Source organism: Homalodisca vitripennis, chromosome 5, assembly GCF_021130785.1.
Source record: "Homalodisca vitripennis isolate AUS2020 chromosome 5, UT_GWSS_2.1, whole genome shotgun sequence".
Lineage (NCBI taxonomy): Eukaryota > Metazoa > Arthropoda > Insecta > Hemiptera > Cicadellidae > Homalodisca > Homalodisca vitripennis.
Window position 1 is genome coordinate 21,685,529 of NC_060211.1, and position 22,228 is coordinate 21,707,756.

Consider the following 22,228-nt stretch of genomic DNA (forward strand, 5'->3'; position numbering starts at 1 on the left):
TAGATAGTCAGTTCCACTATAAAGTTCAACACGCAATACATAGTTTGTTGAGCTATCGCAAGCCTCAAATTTTTTGATCCCATATTGTTTATGTTTTTTGTTAGGAAGATACTGGATGAAGGTGCACCTATTCTTCATCCCAATTAGGCTTTCATCAATACAAACACTTTGGAAAGGTACAAAGTGCCTAGCAAAAGCTAAATTTAGATGGTCAAGAAAGTATCTTACTTTTTGCCAGGGATCATAACCGGGCTGACCTATCTCAATGTTCACTGCTGATGACAGATGCAAAAAACCACTAATTAGAAAATATCTGCTTGATTTCATAACCATGGAATAAAATGGTGTACCCTGAGAGGTCCTAACATCCCAGTAGTGCTTCACATTTTTTTTTATAACAATCCCCATATTTATGGTCAATGCCATAAATTTTTTCATCTCAGCTACTGTGACTGGTGACCATTTTTTCCACCTTGAATTTCTCGATAGGGTTCCCTCATTTCGTTTTTTAGCTATTGCTCTGTCAGCATATGCATTAGTTTCTCTAGTTAGTAACTGCCAAAAAGCTGCAGTTAGAAACAAATTCAAATACTCAATGGGCCTACTATTACGAGGAGGGCAATTTTTTATACCAGGATTTCTGACTTGGAACTGAGACCTAATGTCCTTTTCTGGCTCTGGGGGATAAATTCTGAGCCATGGATTCAAACGGCCTGCAGGCCTATCACCGACAACACTACCATTATCAGAAACATCATCTTCATTACCTGGAGTTTCTTTGTCAGATGTTTCCAAGTCTTCATAATCGGGAACGTATTCCTCACTGCTGCCCGATGAAAAATCTGTTAGTGAATGGTCAGATGGAATATTTCCCACATCAATGTCGCTTCCATTGCTCTCATCTTCACTAGAAATCACTTCGTCTAATATATTCCGTATAGGACTAGATTGAGAACGTAAATTGTCACTCATTTTCAAAAGATAACCAACTAATCACGAACTGACCACGACAAAACAACGCTACGGCAACCTGTTGTGCAAGAACAGCTGTCAGTAACACGTCGTTGTTTTTCTACAAGCCGTACAGCTCACCAAACATTATAACTGTCTTGAGACAGTACACGGCAGAAAGCTTGTAATCTGCTCTTTACAACGATATACGATACTTGACGTTTGTTGCGATAGAAACGCATCTAGCGGCGTCTTTGTAAACTACTGTCTACCCGTCGATTATTCGACGACTGACGCTCCAGCGGTGTACTTCGACATCGAATAATCGACTTCTAACGCTGGGAGGGTTAAGATTCTATCTAAATAAAAATTTTTCAATCTGCTCATTCTCAATTATTAATTTGTATTGTGGTTACTGCAATGGGGTTGATGTCAAAACCAATGTTTTCCAGTCCTGTTATGATGCAGCTGAGACAAGCTTGTTAGTGAAGTCAATGTATTCAATACTGCCTTGAGATTAGCTGATAAGAGTTTCTAAGAATCCAAATTTATTTTCAGTGTTGATATGATGATGCCGTATGAAAAAGTAGCTGATGAAGGCAACTAATGTTTCTTTAGTTTTACTTTGGAACTGGTGAGTTAGAGTTGGGTTCAATCCCAACAACGCTACATATAAGAATGGCTAGAATGGCTTTTTGGAAAGGCTCAGTATGTCTAACAATGCTTTGATGCTGACAAGAAGAGTGAACCACTAAAGAAACATTTTGGCTGAAGTAGGAGAGTTGAACTACCTTTTAGGAATATTTTTTGCTGTTGTATAAAAATGGCAGGTCAATTATGCCAGTTTTGTGGTATCATTTATTCTTTCTGCAATTGATCAGAAATAAGTCTCTAAATACACTGTATAAACAATATTAGGCCTATTTCTTTGAACAAATTTCCGGCCTATATGCCAAAATATGATCATTGGGTTGTCATGATTTAGTATTGTAACTTAAATTTAATATTTTATAATTTTTTTAATTCAATTTCTTTTATGCATGGATTGTACTATTTATCATCTACAACCTCTTTTATGTTATAAATATGTAAGCTTAATCATACTCGCTATAGTAGTTTCAAGACAAGATTTAAGTAAAATAAGTTTTGTTTGTAATAACCAAGTAATCTGATCATGAAATGTATATATTGAGACTGGTTTGTTGGGACTTGTGTTAAAATATATGGTATAGTACCACCCTGTGACTGTACACCAAACAGACTGGCATAAAATCAAGTTAATGACATGCAAATCAATTAAAATATTTGGATATAATTCTGTTTAAATTGAATTTGTGTGATTTTTATCTTCTTGTTTTTGGATATTTAATTTTTTTGCATATTTAACCTTATGCTATAGTATATCGCACCTAAAGAAGAGAACAGATTTCAGTCCTCTAACTGCTGTGCTTCTGTTGTAACAACAATGGCTTAACTCATTTGCTGTGGCAAAAAGCATAATTACGATTAATGAATACAAAAATTGTGTAGTATTGCGTACAGTGTTGCATGATAGCCCCATATTGATTGAAGCCGTCCGTATCGTTTGTGCACGTCTGCTGACATCTATTGAGGCCGGCCGCATTGAATGTTATATATAATACATTGGTTTAAACAAAATAACTGATAAATTGATGTGGCTTGTACAGGAAGTAGTGGTAGCCACCATAGACTTGGAGGATATTCGCTCCTACAGGAATCAAGTCCGATCACGCTGTACACTTAGTGGCTCCCATAAGGCATACCCTCGGATTAATGTGGACTTCTCTCTGTCGGAAACTGGGCCATGGGGATCAGTGGCACCCTCCTACAACCCCATCACATGGATATACCATCCTCCTGAAGAAGAGATAGCGATGGGTCCAGCTTGCTGGCTGTGGGACTACCTCAGGTCTGGTGTTTGGATCTTATTAGTTTATTTATTGTTCCACTAAATTTGTCAGTTGTAACCTTTGATTATTTAATATTATTTTTTTCTAGTGCCCAATCACTCAACCGAGGGCGTCATTTAGTTGAGGACAATCTATTCCTCTCAGTAGTAACCATAAACACTTAAGTTAGCGGAGAAAGATAAAGATGGAGAGAGATCAGTATTGTCGATACTATTACTCCAAGTATGTTTACAATTTTTACAGTGGTTTTGAATTCTATGACTCTTTGATGTATATTTCTATTGTATTGTTTCTTCCCTACTTGCTATACTCCATTTGAGTAGTGGCAACAAAATAATTAGATTTGATTGTTTTTGAATGAAAGTAACTTGTTTTGATTTATTGTTCTTTTTTTAGAGAATAGTTTTTTGCTCAACAAAATACTTTGTTGGTGTAAACGATGAAATAAATCATAAAACTGTGTATATTTGTATACATTTTTCCTTTAATTCCCATTTTGTTGTTAAATAATTTATTACAACTTTCAATTTCTTTATTAAAAAATAAAATATGATTAACACCTTCACTGCGGCTCTATACTGAGAGCTTTTAACCATCCAGTACACACTAGGGCGTCTGTCGTAGTTAACGTGAGTTTGATCTAAATATTTGATTTAGTTCATTGAGTTCACGAATGACTATTTACTCCTATTTACTAGAAGTGTTTGTATACAAGGAATTTGGACAAATTGAACCTAAAGGAACCAGAAAAAAGTTCAGACTATCCACAAATTTCAATTACTCTTAATCACATCATGTAATCCAGAAACTTTTGATATGATCTAGCATGGCTGCTTCTCTACTACTGCCAGTAACTGCCTACAATCACTTCATGTAATCCAGAAACTTTAGACATGATTTAGCAGGGCTGTTTCTCTCCTACTGCCAGTAACTAACCATAATCTCTTCATGTAATCCAGAATCACAGTTTTATCTCATACTTGCACTTAAATTTAATTTTTGTGCTACTCATGCATTAAACATGTTATTATTAAACATTGCTATGGTATCCTCTAATGAAACTTGGGCATTGATATGAAAATAAATAATACTTGTGTTTTAGGCGGTCAGGACAAGGAGGTTACTTCCTGCCCCTGAGTGGAGGAGTCGACTCGTCCGCTGTCGCTTGTATCGTTCATTCCATGTGCCGGATGGTGGTGTCTGCGTGTGCGGCTGGGGGTAAGTGAATCTTCTAGTAACAAAATCATTTTGATACATCAAATGTATCCAGAAAGAACAGCGAGTGAGCACCAAATTTTTCTCCAAACTTGGATAATCTGAAGTGAAACATTTCAAATATTACAACAAATGTATATTTTCATCACAAACACAAATGTTTGAGTGGTTTAAACGATTTAAAGATTGCTGCAAAGGCACAAGTAATGACACACATTCTGATAGACCATTGTCAACAAAAAGTGATACCAACGTTGAAAAAAATCGGTAGCCTTATTTGACAAGATCGCTGTTTATCTATCAGAGCAATGGATGAGTTGATAAAAATTGACAAGGAATTGTTAGGCAGATTCTCTATGAAAGTTACAGCAACAAAAAAGTGTGTTCAAAAATGGTTCTAAAGTTTCTCACACCTGAACAGAAGGAATACCGAAGATTGATGTTTTGATATCCATGGAAACATACAATACGATCCTATGTCCTTACAAATCGTTATTACTTGTGATGAATCGTTGTTTTACTTATGATCTTGAAACAAAAAATCAATCGATACATTGGAAATTTTCTGTTTCTGCAAGGCAGAAAAAAGCGCATTTGGCACAATCAAAATTCAAGGCAATTATGATTGTATTTTTTATATCAAAGAGATTGTGCATATTGATTGGGTACCAACTGGGCAAACAGTGAATCAGCATTACTACAATAGCGTCTATGGAGAAAACGGAACGATTTGTGGAGAAACAAATCATGGATCCTTCACCAGGACAATGCTCCCACTCAAATATCTGAAATTCTGTTATCCTTTCAAATCATCCATTGTCAATCATAAATGTAAAACAAAACACTGAGAAACAATAATCATTGAAGTTTTGACTTACATTCTTAAAACACTTAAATCTGTTACTGTTTACAACTAGTGTACTGTATAGTATAAAGTACTGAACAAAGATTAGAACTTCAAAAACTTTTCATAACGTTAATCTGATAAAAATCTGCAGTCTTAGGAACTGGACATGTTTCATTGAATTCCTTAGATTCAAAGAATACTGAGACAACCACAACTGTATTTGTTTGCATATTTTCTTTTTAATATTAGGTAGACTGCCTTTATCTCCCTGGTTCTGCTGTTGAGTATTGTCACTGAGAGAAATGTGTACATGTCCAGACACGCAGGTGCTGGCAGATGTCCGCAAGATGGTGTGTGACGCAGAGTATGTGCCCAGACAGCCGCAGGAGCTGTGTGGCCGTCTGCTCTTCACCTGCTACATGGGCACCCAGAACTCCTCTGTGGAGACCAGACAACGTGCCAAGACTCTGGCTGCGCAGATTGGCAGGTATATCTGTATGAAACCCACTACCTTGTCCCTTCTAACTAGGCTGGTAAACTGTGTAAAACTACATGTAATATATGAGTTGGATAATGTCTTATGCTGTTTATATTTTGTGGATATTGTTTATATACACATTACTTATTTAACCCTTCCCACACTGTAGACAGATATTTTAGAATGGCAGACTTTGACCAAAACGCCAAATACAGTTATGTCCGATATTATATCTCTTGCAGAGTTTTTTACTTCACAAAAGACCTTCGAAATGCCCGGTGTACGCTCAGTGCTTATCGCGGGTGCCAAGGAAGTATTTATAAACGACCTTCAATCAGCGGCAGAAGGATGGAAGCACCCTTTGTCTAACTCCGACCGCCTGCTCGTCAGTTCTGCGTCGTCTACAGAGCCATAATCAAACATATCCATGGCGTATAGTACTGCTTTCTCAGTTGTTAGGAGTGTGCGTCCTACTATATAGTTACAATGAAATTGAAATTTATTTTAAATAAACAGTACCTACTTTTTAAATTTCTATCAATAAATAGGCTAATTTTAAGAAAATGCCCTGTTTTATACTTTTTTGCTTTTACCTTTTAGAAGTTAAGCTGTAATAAAAATTAGCTTTGAACTGAAAAAAAAAATCCTTTTACTTGTTTTCGTGTTATAGGAAAGTTAGTGGATTTTTTAGTGACGTGTGAAGGGCTAACAATAAAAATAAATCAATAAAATAACAGTATTATGCAATCAATTATCCTCTTGTCCTATCCACTTGTCAGTGACACTGCACAGAGTGGAAATAGTAGAACAAAGAAATAGGATATAAGAGCTTGTTCTTTCACTTGGCTATTTACCTGCTACTATAGGTAGAAATGAGAAATTAAATTAAGCTACTTCGTTTGTTATTAATAATTTTTCACTGATTACTTTACAGTATTTTCCTGTAACTACAATTTATAGAATAGCAGAATACTAAAAATTTATATAAATACTTCGGAGAACTTATATAAATTGAAGCAACAGCTATAATGTTATTGAATCAAGATATGTCTCTTTAGTCTCTTTGAAAATGTCTGTTGAGTTTCCTAATTGAAATAACAGTACATTGATTTTGAATTAAGACTTGCCTCTTCAGTCTCTTTGAAAATGTCTGATAACTGTCCTAATTAACATTATTAACTATTCTAAAAATGTCATTGGCTTTTAATTTTGAATGACTTCAACATACAACTTGCCTCCAAAGAACAATGAATGATTTGTATTTTATTGTCATTACATTTTCTTTGTGTGTTTACTAATGAGATTATTTATGGATTAGAAGATTTGTAAGTCCATCAGCACATTATTTTTTCCTTGATAGTGAGTGTTTCATACTGTCTCATATTGTTTATAAGATTTATGTTGCAGTTACCACACAGACATCAGTATAGACGGAGCAGTGTCTGCCTGTCTGTCCATCTTCTCCCTGGTGACAGGAATGAAGCCTCAGTTTGCAGTCCATGGAGGTTCGGCTCGGGAGTCCTTGGCCATGCAGAACATACAGGTGTCGTTTTCAAATTTATTTTATTGTTTTTGTTGTTCGGTTTTGGATTGTTGTTGTGATTAAATTGGGTTTTGGAATTAGGTACTCCAAACCATATTGTATGTTCATGAAGATCGCACTTCTTTTGGAAATGAATTTAGTAAAACTCCGTTATGACATTTCATGCATAAAGTTTTCCAACTTACATGTCTGTAAAAGATTTGCCTTTTTGTGCAAAAAGTACCTTAAGGTTTTCTGCTTTCTGCCCATTAATTTTTTTCTTTGCAAATCCCTGTTTACGGTTATTTTTGTTTGGCACACTAGACACAATGGTTGCAATGTGGGCAGTCTGACATAAGTGAGATCCAACCAATAGATCATATTTAAAATGCTTAAAACAGTAATTTTGGAGGGGGGGGGGAAATCATGAAAAACCTAAGTTTGCTCTGAAACTTTTCCACTTGTAACGTCAATATGGGTCAATCAGGAAAACATTATAATGGGATTTCAAAGTACTTAAAAGTTTAAAGTGAATGTAGTTAAAAGTGTAATGCACTGCCATCCTGAATTGGAATTGAATATGCCAAACTTTGCTGTAATACAACTTAAAGTGTTTTTGTTTAGGAATCAAACACCTCTAATTGTACAATTTGATCATACAGAGAGCCCTTGTTTTGGAATTGAATTTTCCAAACTGTACAGTTTTATCATACAGAGTGACCTTGTTTTGGAATCCAATACTCCAAATTTTACTGTATTACCATTTAGAATGCATTGTTTGAAATTCATTATTCCAAACTCTTAACTGGCACCCTTACCATACACTGGGCGCACTTGGTGTGGACGGAAACTCTTAACAGTAATGTTAAGTTCTATTACAGAAGAATAGGCCTTTATATGAATACAACGTGCATAATTCTCTTTGAAATCTAATTAAATGTAGGGATAAATAATTGATAGAATAGTAAAGGCTTGATAGTAAGTACTCAATAAATTTTCAACAATTTTACAAACCCATCAATTATGAATTTTTTGCAGGCGAGATTACGCATGGTGCTGTCGTACCTGTTCGCCCAGCTGATGTTATGGGCCAAGAGCCGTTCAGGAGGGCTCTTGGTGCTCGGCTCAGCCAATGTGGATGAAGCGTTGCGAGGCTACATGACCAAATATGACTGTTCCTCCGCTGACGTCAACCCGATTGGTGGCATTTCCAAGACTGATCTTAAGAAGTTTCTAGTTTACGCCAAAGATAAGTGAGTCCATTTTTTTTATTGTTGCTTTATAGTGTTAACACCCTAAGTTAACACCCTAGTTATTTTTATTTTCACACTTATTAATTCCTGATCCCCTTCCTTTTATAACTTCAAATTATCTTGTTACATCATAATTAAATCTGTTCAGTTCTAAAATGTAGGAATTATCTATTAATAGTTTTTGCAAAAAAAGGGCAGTTGAAATTTTATTTACAAATTTACATGGTTTTTTTATTTTATTTTTAGAAAAATAAAGTGAAATATATATGAAATGGCATTTCAAGGAAGTTAAAGTAAATAATTTTATTTTACTCACATTAACATACAGGATTTACACCAGAAACACTGACAGTGACTCAACAGTGGGTCTAAATGAGACAGTACCTTTCAAAATGTATTTTGGGTTATTTTTGTTAAATCGTTTTATTGGACATTAGGGACTATACAAACATATGATTAAAATTAATAACAAAACACTTAGATAACTATTTTTTACATATATTTTTTGCACTACTGCTGGTACATAATATTTTTGGTTTGATTGGAATCAAGTACAAATAAGTTATTACCGATATCTATAACCGCTGTACAGAGTTAAAATCTTGTATTAATGGTTTCCCTGTGTCTCACCCACAACGAGCCCGTGATTCTCGTAACCAATATACTATTTTCGACTTGTAACTTTCACCAACATACGACAAACGACACCCTCTTCTTCGCTTTTCGAAATGCAACCAGCAACGCTTACATGTGACTAGCATTTGGGCTCTGACATGTAACTTGTGTCTCCCTCCTCGCCTAATATGTAATTTACTTTTTCTCTTTAACCATCACTCTTTCGTAGGATTTTCTTCCTTGTCTCCCACTGTCAAATCATTATGGGTTGGTTAAATGGAACTGTCCTGACATCAGACATTCCTTTCACTTCCGCTTTCTTACGATTTTCAGGCCCCTCATGACTTCATGAACTAAGCTGTTTATTATTTGTTTAAAGTTTGTTATTGACAATGGAAGGTTTAAAAGGATAATAGGGTTTTGGACATTTGCCATCGTTATATTTTACAAAAGTATGATACTAAGTTTCAAGGATTGGTGTAAAAGGTGTAAAAAGACCTTAACACATTAAAAAATCAAAAATGTAGCAACGGAGTGTCACTTAAAGTTAAAATAATTGAGTAGTACCTGGTGAACTGCGTGAAGACCTGGAGAGAATGAAACCAAGCTATGGCACTGCACAGGAGCCGAGAGCACAAACATGTCACACCTGAACTAACGAAGGTGAAACAATGACCGGGAACTTAATGTTGGCATTTCCTGTGATATCGCGGCATGTCATCTGAAACAAAGAGAACAAGAAGGCGATGGTCAGGAGGGTGAGAGGTAAACGGCAGACACCTCCATCCTTATGTTTTTGCCCTTGACCTCAATGTCATGGTGTGTGTAAGAATTTTATTGGTTCAGGTTTATTTGATTGATAAAATATGTTTAGGTTTCGTAGTTAATTAATTTTTTTAGTATTGGTAACATATAGTGAAAGTTTAACACTTTTTTGTAAAATATAACGATGACAAGAAGTGTCAGACATCCTAAGCTTTTTACTTATGGGAATGTAAATGTGTTGATATCAGTGATAATCTCTGTCCAGGTTCAATCTGCCAGTGCTGGAGGATATCATGGCTGCAGCCCCGACAGCTGAACTAGAACCACTGACAGATGGTCGCATCACACAGACAGATGAGCAGGACATGGGCATGACGTACGCGGAGCTGAGTACTTACGGCCGCCTACGCAAGATACACCGGTGTGGTCCCTACTCTATGTTCTGTAAACTGGTCTCCACGTGGGGTGATCAGTGCACTCCTGCCGAGGTGACCTTGTAATATGTTATTGCAAGTTAGAGCATAAAACTTGTTTAATTTCCTGCTTCAGTTCTGTTTAAACGACTGTTAACAGACTTGTGGTGATGCATGAAGATAGATACAGAAAAATTGTATACACAAACTAATCATTTGTTGATTAAGGTAGATATCTGCGGGTTTTCATAGACAAAGTACAGCAAATTCACGTTTTCTTGATCATTAATTTGCTTAATGACGCTCAGCTGTTGTCTGCGATTAAACTCAGCAGATTTGCGATGCTGCACATACGTAAATATAGGTAATATTTGTATTAATAGCAAGCAAAATATTTTGTACGTACAACAGTTGATCAGTAGGTTATGTATATACGTGTTTTGAATAACCTTTTAGTGATCATTAATATAAAAATGATTACATTATCAAATAATTCATAGCGCAGTGCATCTCTGTAGATTGGATTTTAAAGTAATTAATGATGCAGCGGACCTCTGTTGATTAGAATTTCAAATATCCGTCAAATTTCCTTTCCGTCAACCTTTTCTACTCTCACACTTGATTATGTAAAAGTGAAAATATTTTTGTATTTAAATAATATTATAAGGGATAGCTACTATAATGATTTTGAAGTACAGTGTAACTTTATTAATAGTATATATGGGATTAGTGAAAATTTGTGATCTTGATAACATTGAGACAGTGACATTTGTAGTTCCGAGAATAAGAGCAAACCTACTTAAAATTTATGCAGTTAATGATTTGTGACCATATTTTTAAGCGTGTTTTAGCTGTGCCATGTCATTTCGGTTTATTGAGGTTAGTTGCTATGAAAGATTTGTTTTTATAAGGTTTAGTTTACAATTCGTATATACTTTCAAGTTAAAAATTCAAATAATTTATCTCGCTGACATGGTTATAACCACAATGTGTTTGTTGTGTTGGAAAGGCATTTTATTTTTGTATTACAATATGTTTTTGGTGATAACAATATTTCTGAAATTACTACTATGAAGGATCAAGTTTCTGAGGCGTCACTATAAATAAGTCTGAAATAATATTTTCAGTAGCTGAATATATGGTAAACAACGTTACGTAAATTCAGTTGTTTTATTTTTTTGTACTGCCTTATTTGTCTTGTTGGTAATTAATAACATTTTCAAACAACAACTTTACTATTCTAATATGGGAATGTGTTATAAAGGTAGCAGAGAAGGTGAAACACTTCTTCCGGTGCTATGCAATCAACAGGCACAAGATGACTGTGCTGACTCCATCCATCCATACAGAAGACTACAGTCCAGATGACAACCGGCATGATCACAGGCCCTTGCTATACAATGTGTCCTGGAACTGGCAGTTCCGGTGCATCAGTGAACAGGTATGGAAGAAGATCCTTGTACTCTCAATATATTAATGTTCAGTATCATACACAAAATTAACATGACAGGTACATGTTATTCATACTTATATACAATGTTTCCTGGAACTGGCAGTTCCGGTGCATCAGTGAACAGGTACGGAAGAAGATTGTTGTACTCTCAATATATATTGGTTCAGTATCATATACAAAATTAACATGACAGGTACATGTTATTCATACTTATGTACAATGTTTCCTGGAACTGGCAGTTCCGGTGCATCAGTGAACAGGTATGGAAGAAGATCCTTGTACTCTCAATATATTGATGTTCAGTATCATACACAAAATTAACATGACAGGTACATGTTATTCATACTTATATACAATGTTTCCTGGAACTGGCAGTTCCGGTGCATCAGTGAACAGGTACGGAAGAAGATTGTTGTACTCTCAATATATATTGGTTCAGTATCATATACAAAATTAACATGACAGGTACATGTTATTCATACTTATGTACAATGTTTCCTGGAACTGGCAGTTCCGGTGCATCAGTGAACAGGTACGGAAGAAGATCGTTGTACTCTCAATATATATTGGTTCAGTATCATATACAAAATTAACATGACAGGTACATGTTATTCATACTTATGTACAATGTGTCCTGGAACTGGCAGTTCCGGTGCATCAGTAAACAGGTACGGAAGAAGATCCTTGTACTCTCAATATATTGATGTTCAGTATCATACACAAAATTAACATGACAGGTACATGTTATTCATACTTATGTACAATGTTTCCTGGAACTGGCAGTTCCGGTGCATCAGTGAACAGGTACGGAAGAAGATCGTTGTACTCTCAATATATATTGGTTCAGTATCATATACAAAATTAACATGACAGTGAGGCACATGTTATTCATACTTATATACAATGTTTCCTGGAACTGGCAGTTCCGGTGCATCAGTGAACAGGTACGGAAGAAGATTGTTGTACTCTCAATATATATTGGTTCAGTATCATATACAAAATTAACATGACAGTGAGGCACATGTTATTCATACTTAACTTATATACAATGTTTCCTGGAACTGGCAGTTCCGGTGCATCAGTGAACAGGTACGGAAGAAGATTGTTGTACTCTCAATATATATTGGTTCAGTATCATATACAAAATTAACATGACAGTGAGGCACATGTTATTCATACTTATATACAATGTTTCCTGGAACTGGCAGTTCCGGTGCATCAGTGAACAGGTACGGAAGAAGATTGTTGTACTCTCAATATATATTGGTTCAGTATCATATACAAAATTAACATGACAGTGAGGCACATGTTATTCACACTTTGTACACAATGTTTTCTCACCAGATTCCATTAGGAGAGTTATAGAAGGATGAATCTTCAGACTCAATTCAGTTATGTATCCCAGTTGATCATACTTTTTTCAAAATACGCCATTTACTTCTGCTATAAACGTAGTTATAAATTTATAAACGTTGCCCATGTTTATTAAGCCAAGTTTGTTAATGAAATCTAAAAGTGGCATTCTCCATTGTTTACACCTTGAATAGTAATTGTTTCAATAGACTATTAATTCTTCTTATTACTATTAGTTAACCCTTCGACTGATAATAAGCACCTTCCAGAATGATACACTGGTTTTTGTCTTTGGGCAGTATATTTTTCAGGTATTTTTTAAAAATATGTGCTAAAAGTTAAGTAATAAGTGTGCTATAAATATTTTTTTTTTTTTTGTTAGAAACCAGAGAAAATTTAAAGTAATACAAATATGCACTTTCTAGAGTATTGTTTTTTTTATTTGTATATATTGAAAATGTGTATTGCAAATTTTTTGTTTTCTAAGTTTCACTCCATGTAACTTTCACATGACTTGAGATAGTAGGATACTGTAAATGTACAAAATATACACAGTTTTGTAGTGAAAGAAAGATTATAACATATATACACTTATTTACAACACGAAAAAAGCTTTTTGATAAAAATGTAAAGTATGCACAACTTATTTGGCATTGCTTATCCATATTAGTGTTTGATGAATTTTTTGGGTAAGTGGAATATTAGGTAATGTAATGATGAATTGTTTTCACTGTCACTATCAATTTTCATAACCCAACTCACATTCCAGCGGTTTATAACCATCCAGACTACCCAAAACAAATCTGACAAAGAAATATGATGTAGTTTATTTGCCGATATGTCACTTTCATCATCAGAACTGATATTTTTCATCATCCAATTGTTCACGTATATAATTTGAACAACGAGCATTGCCTATTTTATAATATAACAATCAATTATAAACAACTAGCCTACATAATAACCTAGCAACAGTAGCAACAAAGACATCAAGGCCGTGCAGCGCGTCACCAGCTGTATAGTCCGTCAGCTGTATGCTGTGTGGCATTTGGATCGATATCAGCTGACAACAAGTGATATTACAAATATAAAACCATATCAAAAGAATTGGTATTTATGAGTAGAGGATTCGACTGGTGCAAGTTATGTCTTTACAACTTAAACGGTTTTTGTGTAATAACAGCAGAAAATTGGCTGGCCGTCTTTATCATTTCACAAGCAGTATTGATGAACGTCTGTGCCATCAGTCATCAGTTGGAGATTTAATCTTGAAATCATGATCACAAATATTTACAAAAATATTGGGTTTAAATTGGCTCATTCGTAACATTTATGTTATTGGGATAAAAGTTTTGGTGACAGTTTAGTTTTAATAGTTTAGAGCAGTGGTTCTCAACCTTTTCAACGCTGCGACCCCCTTTTTAGGTTGAGAATTTTGGCGACCCCCTTCTTGTAACATCGTAAAGTAAGGCTTTGTATGCAAAAAGACAGCAATAATTAGTTTTAAAAAACATAAAAAACACTATTCAAAACTATATAAAAACGTTAGTGAGCACTAATTTCGTAATAATTAATAAATGATCCGGTAATAAATGTAACGAAAGTAATTTTAATCGTTTTCAATTCTTCAATATCAAAGCAGGCAAAGACTGTGCGCAGTGTATTTACAGAACTGACGCGTGGTGTATTTAAAGCCGCGGAGACAGCCTGACATGGAGCTGCGCGCGCAGCCATCGCAATTCGTCCTCCGACAAGCCACTGTGCCAGTGTGCCAGTCGACTGCCTGACGTCTTGAGAAATAGTGCGTACTTTGATCTTCAAATTGAACACTCAAGTTTTAGTATTGATAATGGATAAGTTTTTAAAAAGAGAAGCTTCATGTAGCAAAAGTAGTTCCGAAGTCTCAAAACCAAAATGCCGAAAGTATGATAATGCATATCTACAGTTTGGTTTTACTGAACTTGAAAACAAACCTCAGTGTGTTATTTGTAGTGAAGTTATATCAGTTGAAAGCATGAAACCTTCAAAAATGAAGCGTCATCTTGAACCTAAGCATTCTGCGCTGAAAAACAAACCAGTCGAGTTTTTCCAGAGAAAACTGCTGTCCCTTCGCAGTCAACAGGTAAATATTAAAAGTCATACTGATGTTAGCAAAAATGCCCTCAAAGCTTCGTACGAGGTAGCGCTAAAGATTGCTAAAGTGGGGAAGCCACATACCAATGCTGAGGAATTAATTAATCCTGCCGCAATCGATATGGTTTCAAATATGATTAATCCTCAAGAAGCTGACAAGCTAAAAAAATCCCACTATCAAATGACACTGTGTCACGACGAATATCAGACATGGTGAAAGATGTTCAGAACCAGCTAAAGATGCAAATAAAAGAACGCACGTTTTTTTCGATTCAATGCGACGAATCAACTGACATTGCTAACTGTGCTCAGTTTTTGTGTTTTATTAGGTATGATTGCGGTCACTCTATTAAGGAAAATGTATTATTTTGCAAATCTTTGCCAGACCATGCCACAGGTGAAAGTCTTTTTAAAGTGTTCAATGAGGCAACTGAACCATTTGAAATTGATTGGAACAAATGTGTTTCAATTTGTAGTGATGGTGCAAGAGCCCTTTCGGGTAAAAACAGCGGATTGATTGCCAGGTTGAAAACGTTAATGCCAAATGCAAACTGGGTGCATTGTTTTTTACATAGACAAGCTTTGGCAGCTAAAGGAATGCCGGATGACTTGCGTCAAGTTTTGGCTGAGGCTATCAAAGTTGTTAACTACGTCAAGAGTCGACCATTGCAGAGTAAATTACTTGAAAACTTGTGTGAAGAGGTAGGAGCCCTGCACAAACATTTGCTATTCCACACCGAAGTGAGATGGCTGTCCCGGGGTAACGTGTTGAGTAGGCTGTTTTCATTGAGATCAGAAATGTTGCTTTTTTAATGGACAGTAAACATGAACTTTCCCATTTTTTCAGCGATGAAAAATGGTTAATAAAGCTTGCTTACTTAGCTGATATTTTTTCTCATCTCAACATTTTTAACTCATCCCCACAAAGACCAGAAACAACTATTTTGTATGCTCAAGACCGAGTAAATGCATTTGTAAGAAAACTTACTCTTTGGAATACAAGAATAAAAGATGAAGACTTTGAAAATTTCTAACTTACTCAAGAATTCAAGGAGTATGTCTCAAGTATTGGTGAGACATCCATTGACACATCATCTCTCTCATTACTCATATCATCACAACTTGAAGCCTTGATAAAGCAGTTGAATGATTATATTCCTGTTAAAGATACAAGTGGATCTGTGTGGATAACAAAACCATTTTCCGAAAAAGGTGTTCAAAAAGCTGAATTGAATTGCTGGCCTCCACGATGAACTGATAGATATATCAAGTGATCAGTCATTGAAACTAACTTTTGACGATGTTTGTCCCGACAAGTTTTGGCTAAGTATAAAGAAGGAACACCCAGAATTGACAAAAGTAGCATTGAAGATTTTTACACCTTTTTCTACTTCTTACAATTGTGAAAAAGGATTTTCCACAATGGTGAATTTAAAAACCAAATCAAGAAATCGTTTGGCACTGGAAAATGATATTATTTTCTGTTTGACAAAAATCAACCCAGACATTCTACAGCTAGTTAATACAAAGCAAGCTCAAGTTTCTCATTAAGTCATTCTGCTGGACTTTTAAAAAATGTATTTTTTGCAATGTATTTTGTGTAGTGTGCCTTTTTTAGAATAAACAAATTTTGTCTTACAACAATAAGGCCTACGTTACGATACAAGCGGCACGGCAGGCACCATCATTTTTAGCAGCGATGTTGAGTCATTTATACCTCCATTTGTTCCTTTTTGTTAATTATAGTTGTATTTTAAAATACTATTGATTAATTGTAAATTGATTAAATATACTTATTGTATTTAACAAGCGGACTCAACTCAGTTTCTAAATGAGTACATGGTCGCTTCATTTAATATTCGCCGCTCATATGGTATATATGGCCTGAGTTTTTTTTAGTTTTTTTTTCGTTTATCACTTATCTCGCGACCCCCCCAGACCCGTCCCGCGACCCCCCAGGGGGGTCGCGACCCACCGGTTGAGAACCCCTGGTTTAGAGAAATGATTGCACTGTTTCGGTATTGTGTGGTTAAGTGGCGACTGAGTGGTTGTGTTGTGTTGTAGCTCCAGCAGTTGTCTGCAACAACAGATCTGTTAGACAAGACACCTAAGACAACTCCAGCCAAGGCTCGGCTCAGCAAACTCATGGACCGTAAGTGCTGCTCTTCTCTCCCCCTACCCCCTCCTCCTTCTCCTGCACAAGTACTTTGCTTCGTGAAGGTATTAGAAAAAGTAGTACTCTTAATTCATCATAACATGTGTAAATGATATGTATTAACAAGATTAGGATTTTATTTTATTTCAGGAAGATAGTGTAGTTTAGTTTGAGAAAAAAACGTTATTTTTGAAAATTAACCCAACTGTAGCCGAGGATAGGTTACATACTTCTTACTAACATGAATTACTAGTATGACTCAGTTTATTACATCAAGAAAAGAAATGTCTAAGATAACACTTTCTATCAGTTAGAAATAGTTGTTTCGTCTCATTTAAACAGTAATCAATGTTGTATTTCCAATTTTTTGACGTATCATTATCATTAAAATTTATTCTTTGTGGACAACAATTTTGGCATTATTTTTTGACAGTACCAATAGTTTATATTGCTTCATAAACAGGGCTATGCAAAAATAACCATTGCACAAAAAATAACAATTTTTCAGCCATTGAGGAGTTAATTCGTACTGATATTAAAATTATTCATGATATTATGTTTGTTGTTTAAAAATTTTTATACATAAACATAGTTTATAAGCAATAGTAATAGTCTCAAAATTGAACTTTATTATTATACTCCTGTATGTTAATTTTTAATGAATCAACTCTTAGTTTGACAAATTTTAGTATAAAAACACTACATAATTAAAATTTTATAATAATTAACTAAAACAGAAAGATGCTCTCAAATGAGATACAATTATGCCTTGTGTTTTTCTTAGTTCTTGTAGTTACTTTTAGCTAGATAAGCTATTACAAGTATACACTGAACCCACTTTTTAATAACAAAACACCAAATACTCATCAAAATTGTTTGTACTTATGGTATTTTTTTAAATAAATTCCATGCCAACTTCTGAACATTGAATTACAAATAAAATCAAAAGAGCTAATGTCAAGTTATAGTGTTAGAAATCTAAACAGAATGGAAGTCCCCACTCCCTATCGAGAAATTTGTTAGTTACCTAGCCACTTAATTCGATTCTATTCAAACTGTTTATTCAAAATTATACATATCCGGAAATGATGTTATAACAATATATTTAATAAGTAAAATTTCCAGTTAAAATGTAAGTTAAAATACAAATATTAAGTCATTCTAGTCAATATTTTTTAGTTCTTCTAATCAATCCAGAGTTTATTGATAAAGAAGTTCTTCAGATTTTATCATGAATTCCGATGGATAAGGTACAACTCTAATATCTTTTTAGAGTTTGTTATACAGGTTTTAGCTGATATATTTTGGTGGAGTAAGTGAATGCTGTTACATCAAGAAGCAAAGGTGATTGTTGAACACAATCGAGCACTTTGTCCAGGTCCAATAGATTCTTTTTGTATTGCCCGAATTATTGAAGCATAAAATACCAGTACACCATTTGGATTGTAAAAATCCCAGCACACCATTTGGATTGTAAAAATCCCAGCAAATTTCAATATCGAACTGACTCTTGCGAATCTTACGAATTAGCCCAGCCATGTTTACTACTGAACCAACTAACAATAAAAGCATTGTTACAGAGAGGAACAGTACAAAAGTGGTCTCCTTATAGTTGAACAACCGTAATAGTTTAGAATATTGCTGCTAGAGTGCACCACTTGTCAAAGAAGATAGTAGAGCAGTCCAAGTCGATTTAAGTTTTGCTTGTGGGAGAGAGGGTTAATGATTCAACAGCTGATTTCTGCCTTCTGTCGCCTATTATGTTAAAATGCTCAGGACTACTAGAAAAAGTGATAGTGATAATTCACATTTAAACCAAGTTCAGTTTAGATTCACAGATCTACCATAAATCATCCACTGTCAACATTTTACAGATTTTGTCACGTTTAGGGCTCACCGTGTCAACTTTACGTAGATTCAAGTCGTAACAGCAACATGAAAGATTTAATTACCCTTAAAATCTCTGGAAACAGAAAAAGTCCAACATAGGTGTGAATAGAACAAGTAATTTTAACCCTTTAAGCGTCATGAAAAATTGGACCTGATCTTTGATTAAGTTACAATTATTTTAAATTTCCAATGTGTAAAGTTAAATTTATTTTCGTTTCTTTATGTCAAAATGGAGTTATTTAACGGTAAATAAAATTTGTTTAGCCCTTTTTGGATTTCCTAGGCTAATTTTTAACTTTTGAGAATATTGTAGAATAGCCGTGTAGTTGTCACTAATTTTTTTATAATTTATTCAGTAAGTAGGGGAATGAAACACAGTTTTACAGATAAACATATACTTTATTATTAACTAATAAAATTAGAAAGATACAAAAGTAGACAAAGAGTGTTTATTTGGTGGCGGGCTGTCAAAACTGGCATTCCGCGTGTCTCCCGTAAGCCACTGTTATCGCGTGGACTTTGAACCTTCTTATCGCTCGGCAACTTGTAGGACGGCCTTGCGGGGCTTGAATTATACGTTTTTTGCTTTCTGAGAACATCCTTATGACCGTAGTAAAATATGAAAAAGTTTGGAGTTGACCAAGTAATTGCTCAGAATTACCAATTCTTCAAATTCCGAATCGTCTGGATTCGCCATTGCACACAAATAATGGTAAAAAACACTAAATAAACTGGACTCTGCTGTATATCATATGATTAATTTACTTTAAAAAGAATAGGACACAACAGAAAATTAGAACACAACAGATAACCGAAATACGTGTGCGTGTACCGGACGCTTCTCACTAACTAACTGACTAGATGCCTTGAAGGGAGCTCCCGTCAATGACTTTGTGAATGGCGCGGGGCCACGCCCGCTAGAAAGTGCTTGGCCAATTAGAAGCCACTGCCACTCCCATTGTAATAGAATTCGAGGCAGGGCAACCCGTCTGTATGTCGCTTGACTACTAGAACCATCTAGCAGCAAAATATTTAACTAACATAGCAGTAAGCAAATAAAGAATGCAAAAACGCGGATCCATGGCAATAACGTTTTGAGCTTGTAGTGGCCCTCCGCGGATCCGCGTCTATAACGCTGGAAAGGTTAAAATACTTTTACTGTATCTTTATAAAATCTTGATTAATCTTTAATTATTCTGTTGCAGCCAATGGAAAGACAGGAGTAGTAGTGTAGCCAACGAGACAACTATTGTCTGCGGAACTTCGACTTGCCCATCTTTTCGTTTTAGTTTAGTTGTTTAATAAAGAGACAATAAGTATTATTGAAGCTAGTAGTATCCATTTGTTTATATTTTGTGTAAACGCTGAATTAAAATTTCACTAATCAGTTAAACACACCACTTTAAGCACATTGGATACCTACATGTTCCAGTGATGAACTAAAGCCAAATATATTAGTTATGATTTAAACATTTTTATTTCTTATATTTTAATATTTTGCTGTAAGTTTAAGTTTTTCAGTAACTAGTTAGTTAATATTAGGTGTAATAAAGTTGATAGTGCGATATTGATTATTTAGTTGTCAGATACATCAATAAAACTTTCAGAATAGTACAGTATAGAACAGAATAGTAAAGTTTAGTACAGAATTACAGTATAGTTCACATGCAGTACTATGTAAATTACTAGTAGAAACTGAACTGAATTATGGTATCACTAATATTACTTTCCAACCTGATTTTTTTTAGTTTAGATTACTACACTGCACAGCTGCAAAGAATAGGTTGTTGAAAATATATGTTCCTTAATTATTTTAAGATTGAAATCACTTGATTGATGTAAGTTTGAACCACTATACTTCCTGTTGAAGTGAAAATATTTATGAACAACATGTAAAATAAACTAATGTAGATAACAATAAAGATCAATATTTTATTTTTTTAATATGTAAAACCTGATTGGTAACAGGTTATTTATTTTTTATAGTGGACAGAAGTTACAGTTTAAGATCTAATGTTTTTTTAACTCTCTAATGTTTTAATATGCTTCCCTAATATTATTTCGTGTTGTTAAAGATTTTAAATTCCTTTAAATATTTAAGTATTATAAATTTTATCTAAAAGTTACTCATTTTATGTATTAAATGTTGTTCCTTATGTAAGCTTTTGTTGGAGAAATTTATGGATTTTCTACATTTATATTTTAAAAGTTAATTTCATATTTGTTTATGCAATAAAAAATAGTAAAACAAACTCAATTTTAAATAACTATTTTCTTTGAGAAAATCCTTTTTAAATTAGCAACATCATATTTATAACGATTAAATGAAATCTGATAAAATATTGAACATTTACATCTAATAGATATAAGTTTTAATTTGCAATAAGTTAGTTTCCAAAAATTTTATACAACTGTGGTGTAATTTTATTTACTTATGTTCTATGACATCCTAAGATTACTGACATAGTTTATAAGTAAAACACCTAATTATGAATACAGTCTCAGGCTAAATGAATTAATTCTGTGTACAACACAGGTTCTGTTTAATAACTAATAACATATCATAATGTACAGTTTAGATTAATGTCCATGACATTTTATTTAAAATAAAAGTCTTCATTGTTACTTGAATGGATATAATTTGACATTTTCCCACTTCACTATAAACAGTTATAAAGAAGATGCTTACTGTTCTGTATAATGATATAAATTTTTAGTCGATTAACCCTAGAAGTGGCAATGCTAAACTTCCACAGTGGCAAGCTCTTTTTGGCCACTTTCCAGAGTATTTTTTAAAAATTCACAAAAAATATATTTTTTACTATAACCTAGTCATGTTGCATACTGAATTCTTCAGAAAGAGTTGAATTTTCATATTGTGACAAAATAAAATGATTTCTTGAAAGCTTAATTGGACTTATCATGTGAAAAACCAAAAATTTTTGATTGACCAAACTAAAATTGTAACTTTGACACTTTGTAAAAAAAAAAACACATACTTACAGAAAATCCATTATATACAAAAGGTAGAAACAATAATTACCTACAAATAACAAAGGAAAAAGTTTGAAAATTATAAAAAGATAAATTTAAAAAATTAAAAATTTTTTGCAAAATAGCAAAAAAAGTAATTTTGTTGAAACTGGTAAAAAAACAACCTAAATGCTGTAGAATCTTTGCATACTATATTTTACTTTGAAGAGAAAGAGTTTTTCTACAGATCTACCAGATCAGTTTATTACAGTAAATTATTA

General features: G+C 34.2%; 1 protein-coding gene across 3 annotated transcripts in view; it reads left to right on the forward strand.

Moving 5' to 3' along the window:
* LOC124361835 (glutamine-dependent NAD(+) synthetase) overlaps window positions 1-21,599 on the forward strand; it is a 42,204-nt gene extending 20,605 nt beyond the window's left edge. For 2 of the 3 annotated variants that reach the window (XM_046815834.1, XM_046815833.1), the window contains exons 8-16: window positions 2,640-2,881; window positions 3,985-4,100; window positions 5,263-5,431; window positions 6,830-6,965; window positions 7,983-8,197; window positions 9,843-10,065; window positions 11,255-11,431; window positions 16,994-17,149; window positions 20,180-21,599. In XM_046815834.1, coding sequence (XP_046671790.1) covers window positions 2,640-2,881; window positions 3,985-4,100; window positions 5,263-5,431; window positions 6,830-6,965; window positions 7,983-8,197; window positions 9,843-10,065; window positions 11,255-11,431; window positions 16,994-17,149; window positions 20,180-20,200 — 1,455 coding nt within the window. In that variant the 3' untranslated portion in view covers window positions 20,201-21,599. The remainder of the gene's footprint in view (window positions 1-2,639; window positions 2,882-3,984; window positions 4,101-5,262; window positions 5,432-6,829; window positions 6,966-7,982; window positions 8,198-9,842; window positions 10,066-11,254; window positions 11,432-16,993; window positions 17,150-20,179) is intronic. The other variant, XM_046815835.1, reaches the window with a different exon arrangement.
* Window positions 21,600-22,228: the final 629 nt, after the last annotated feature.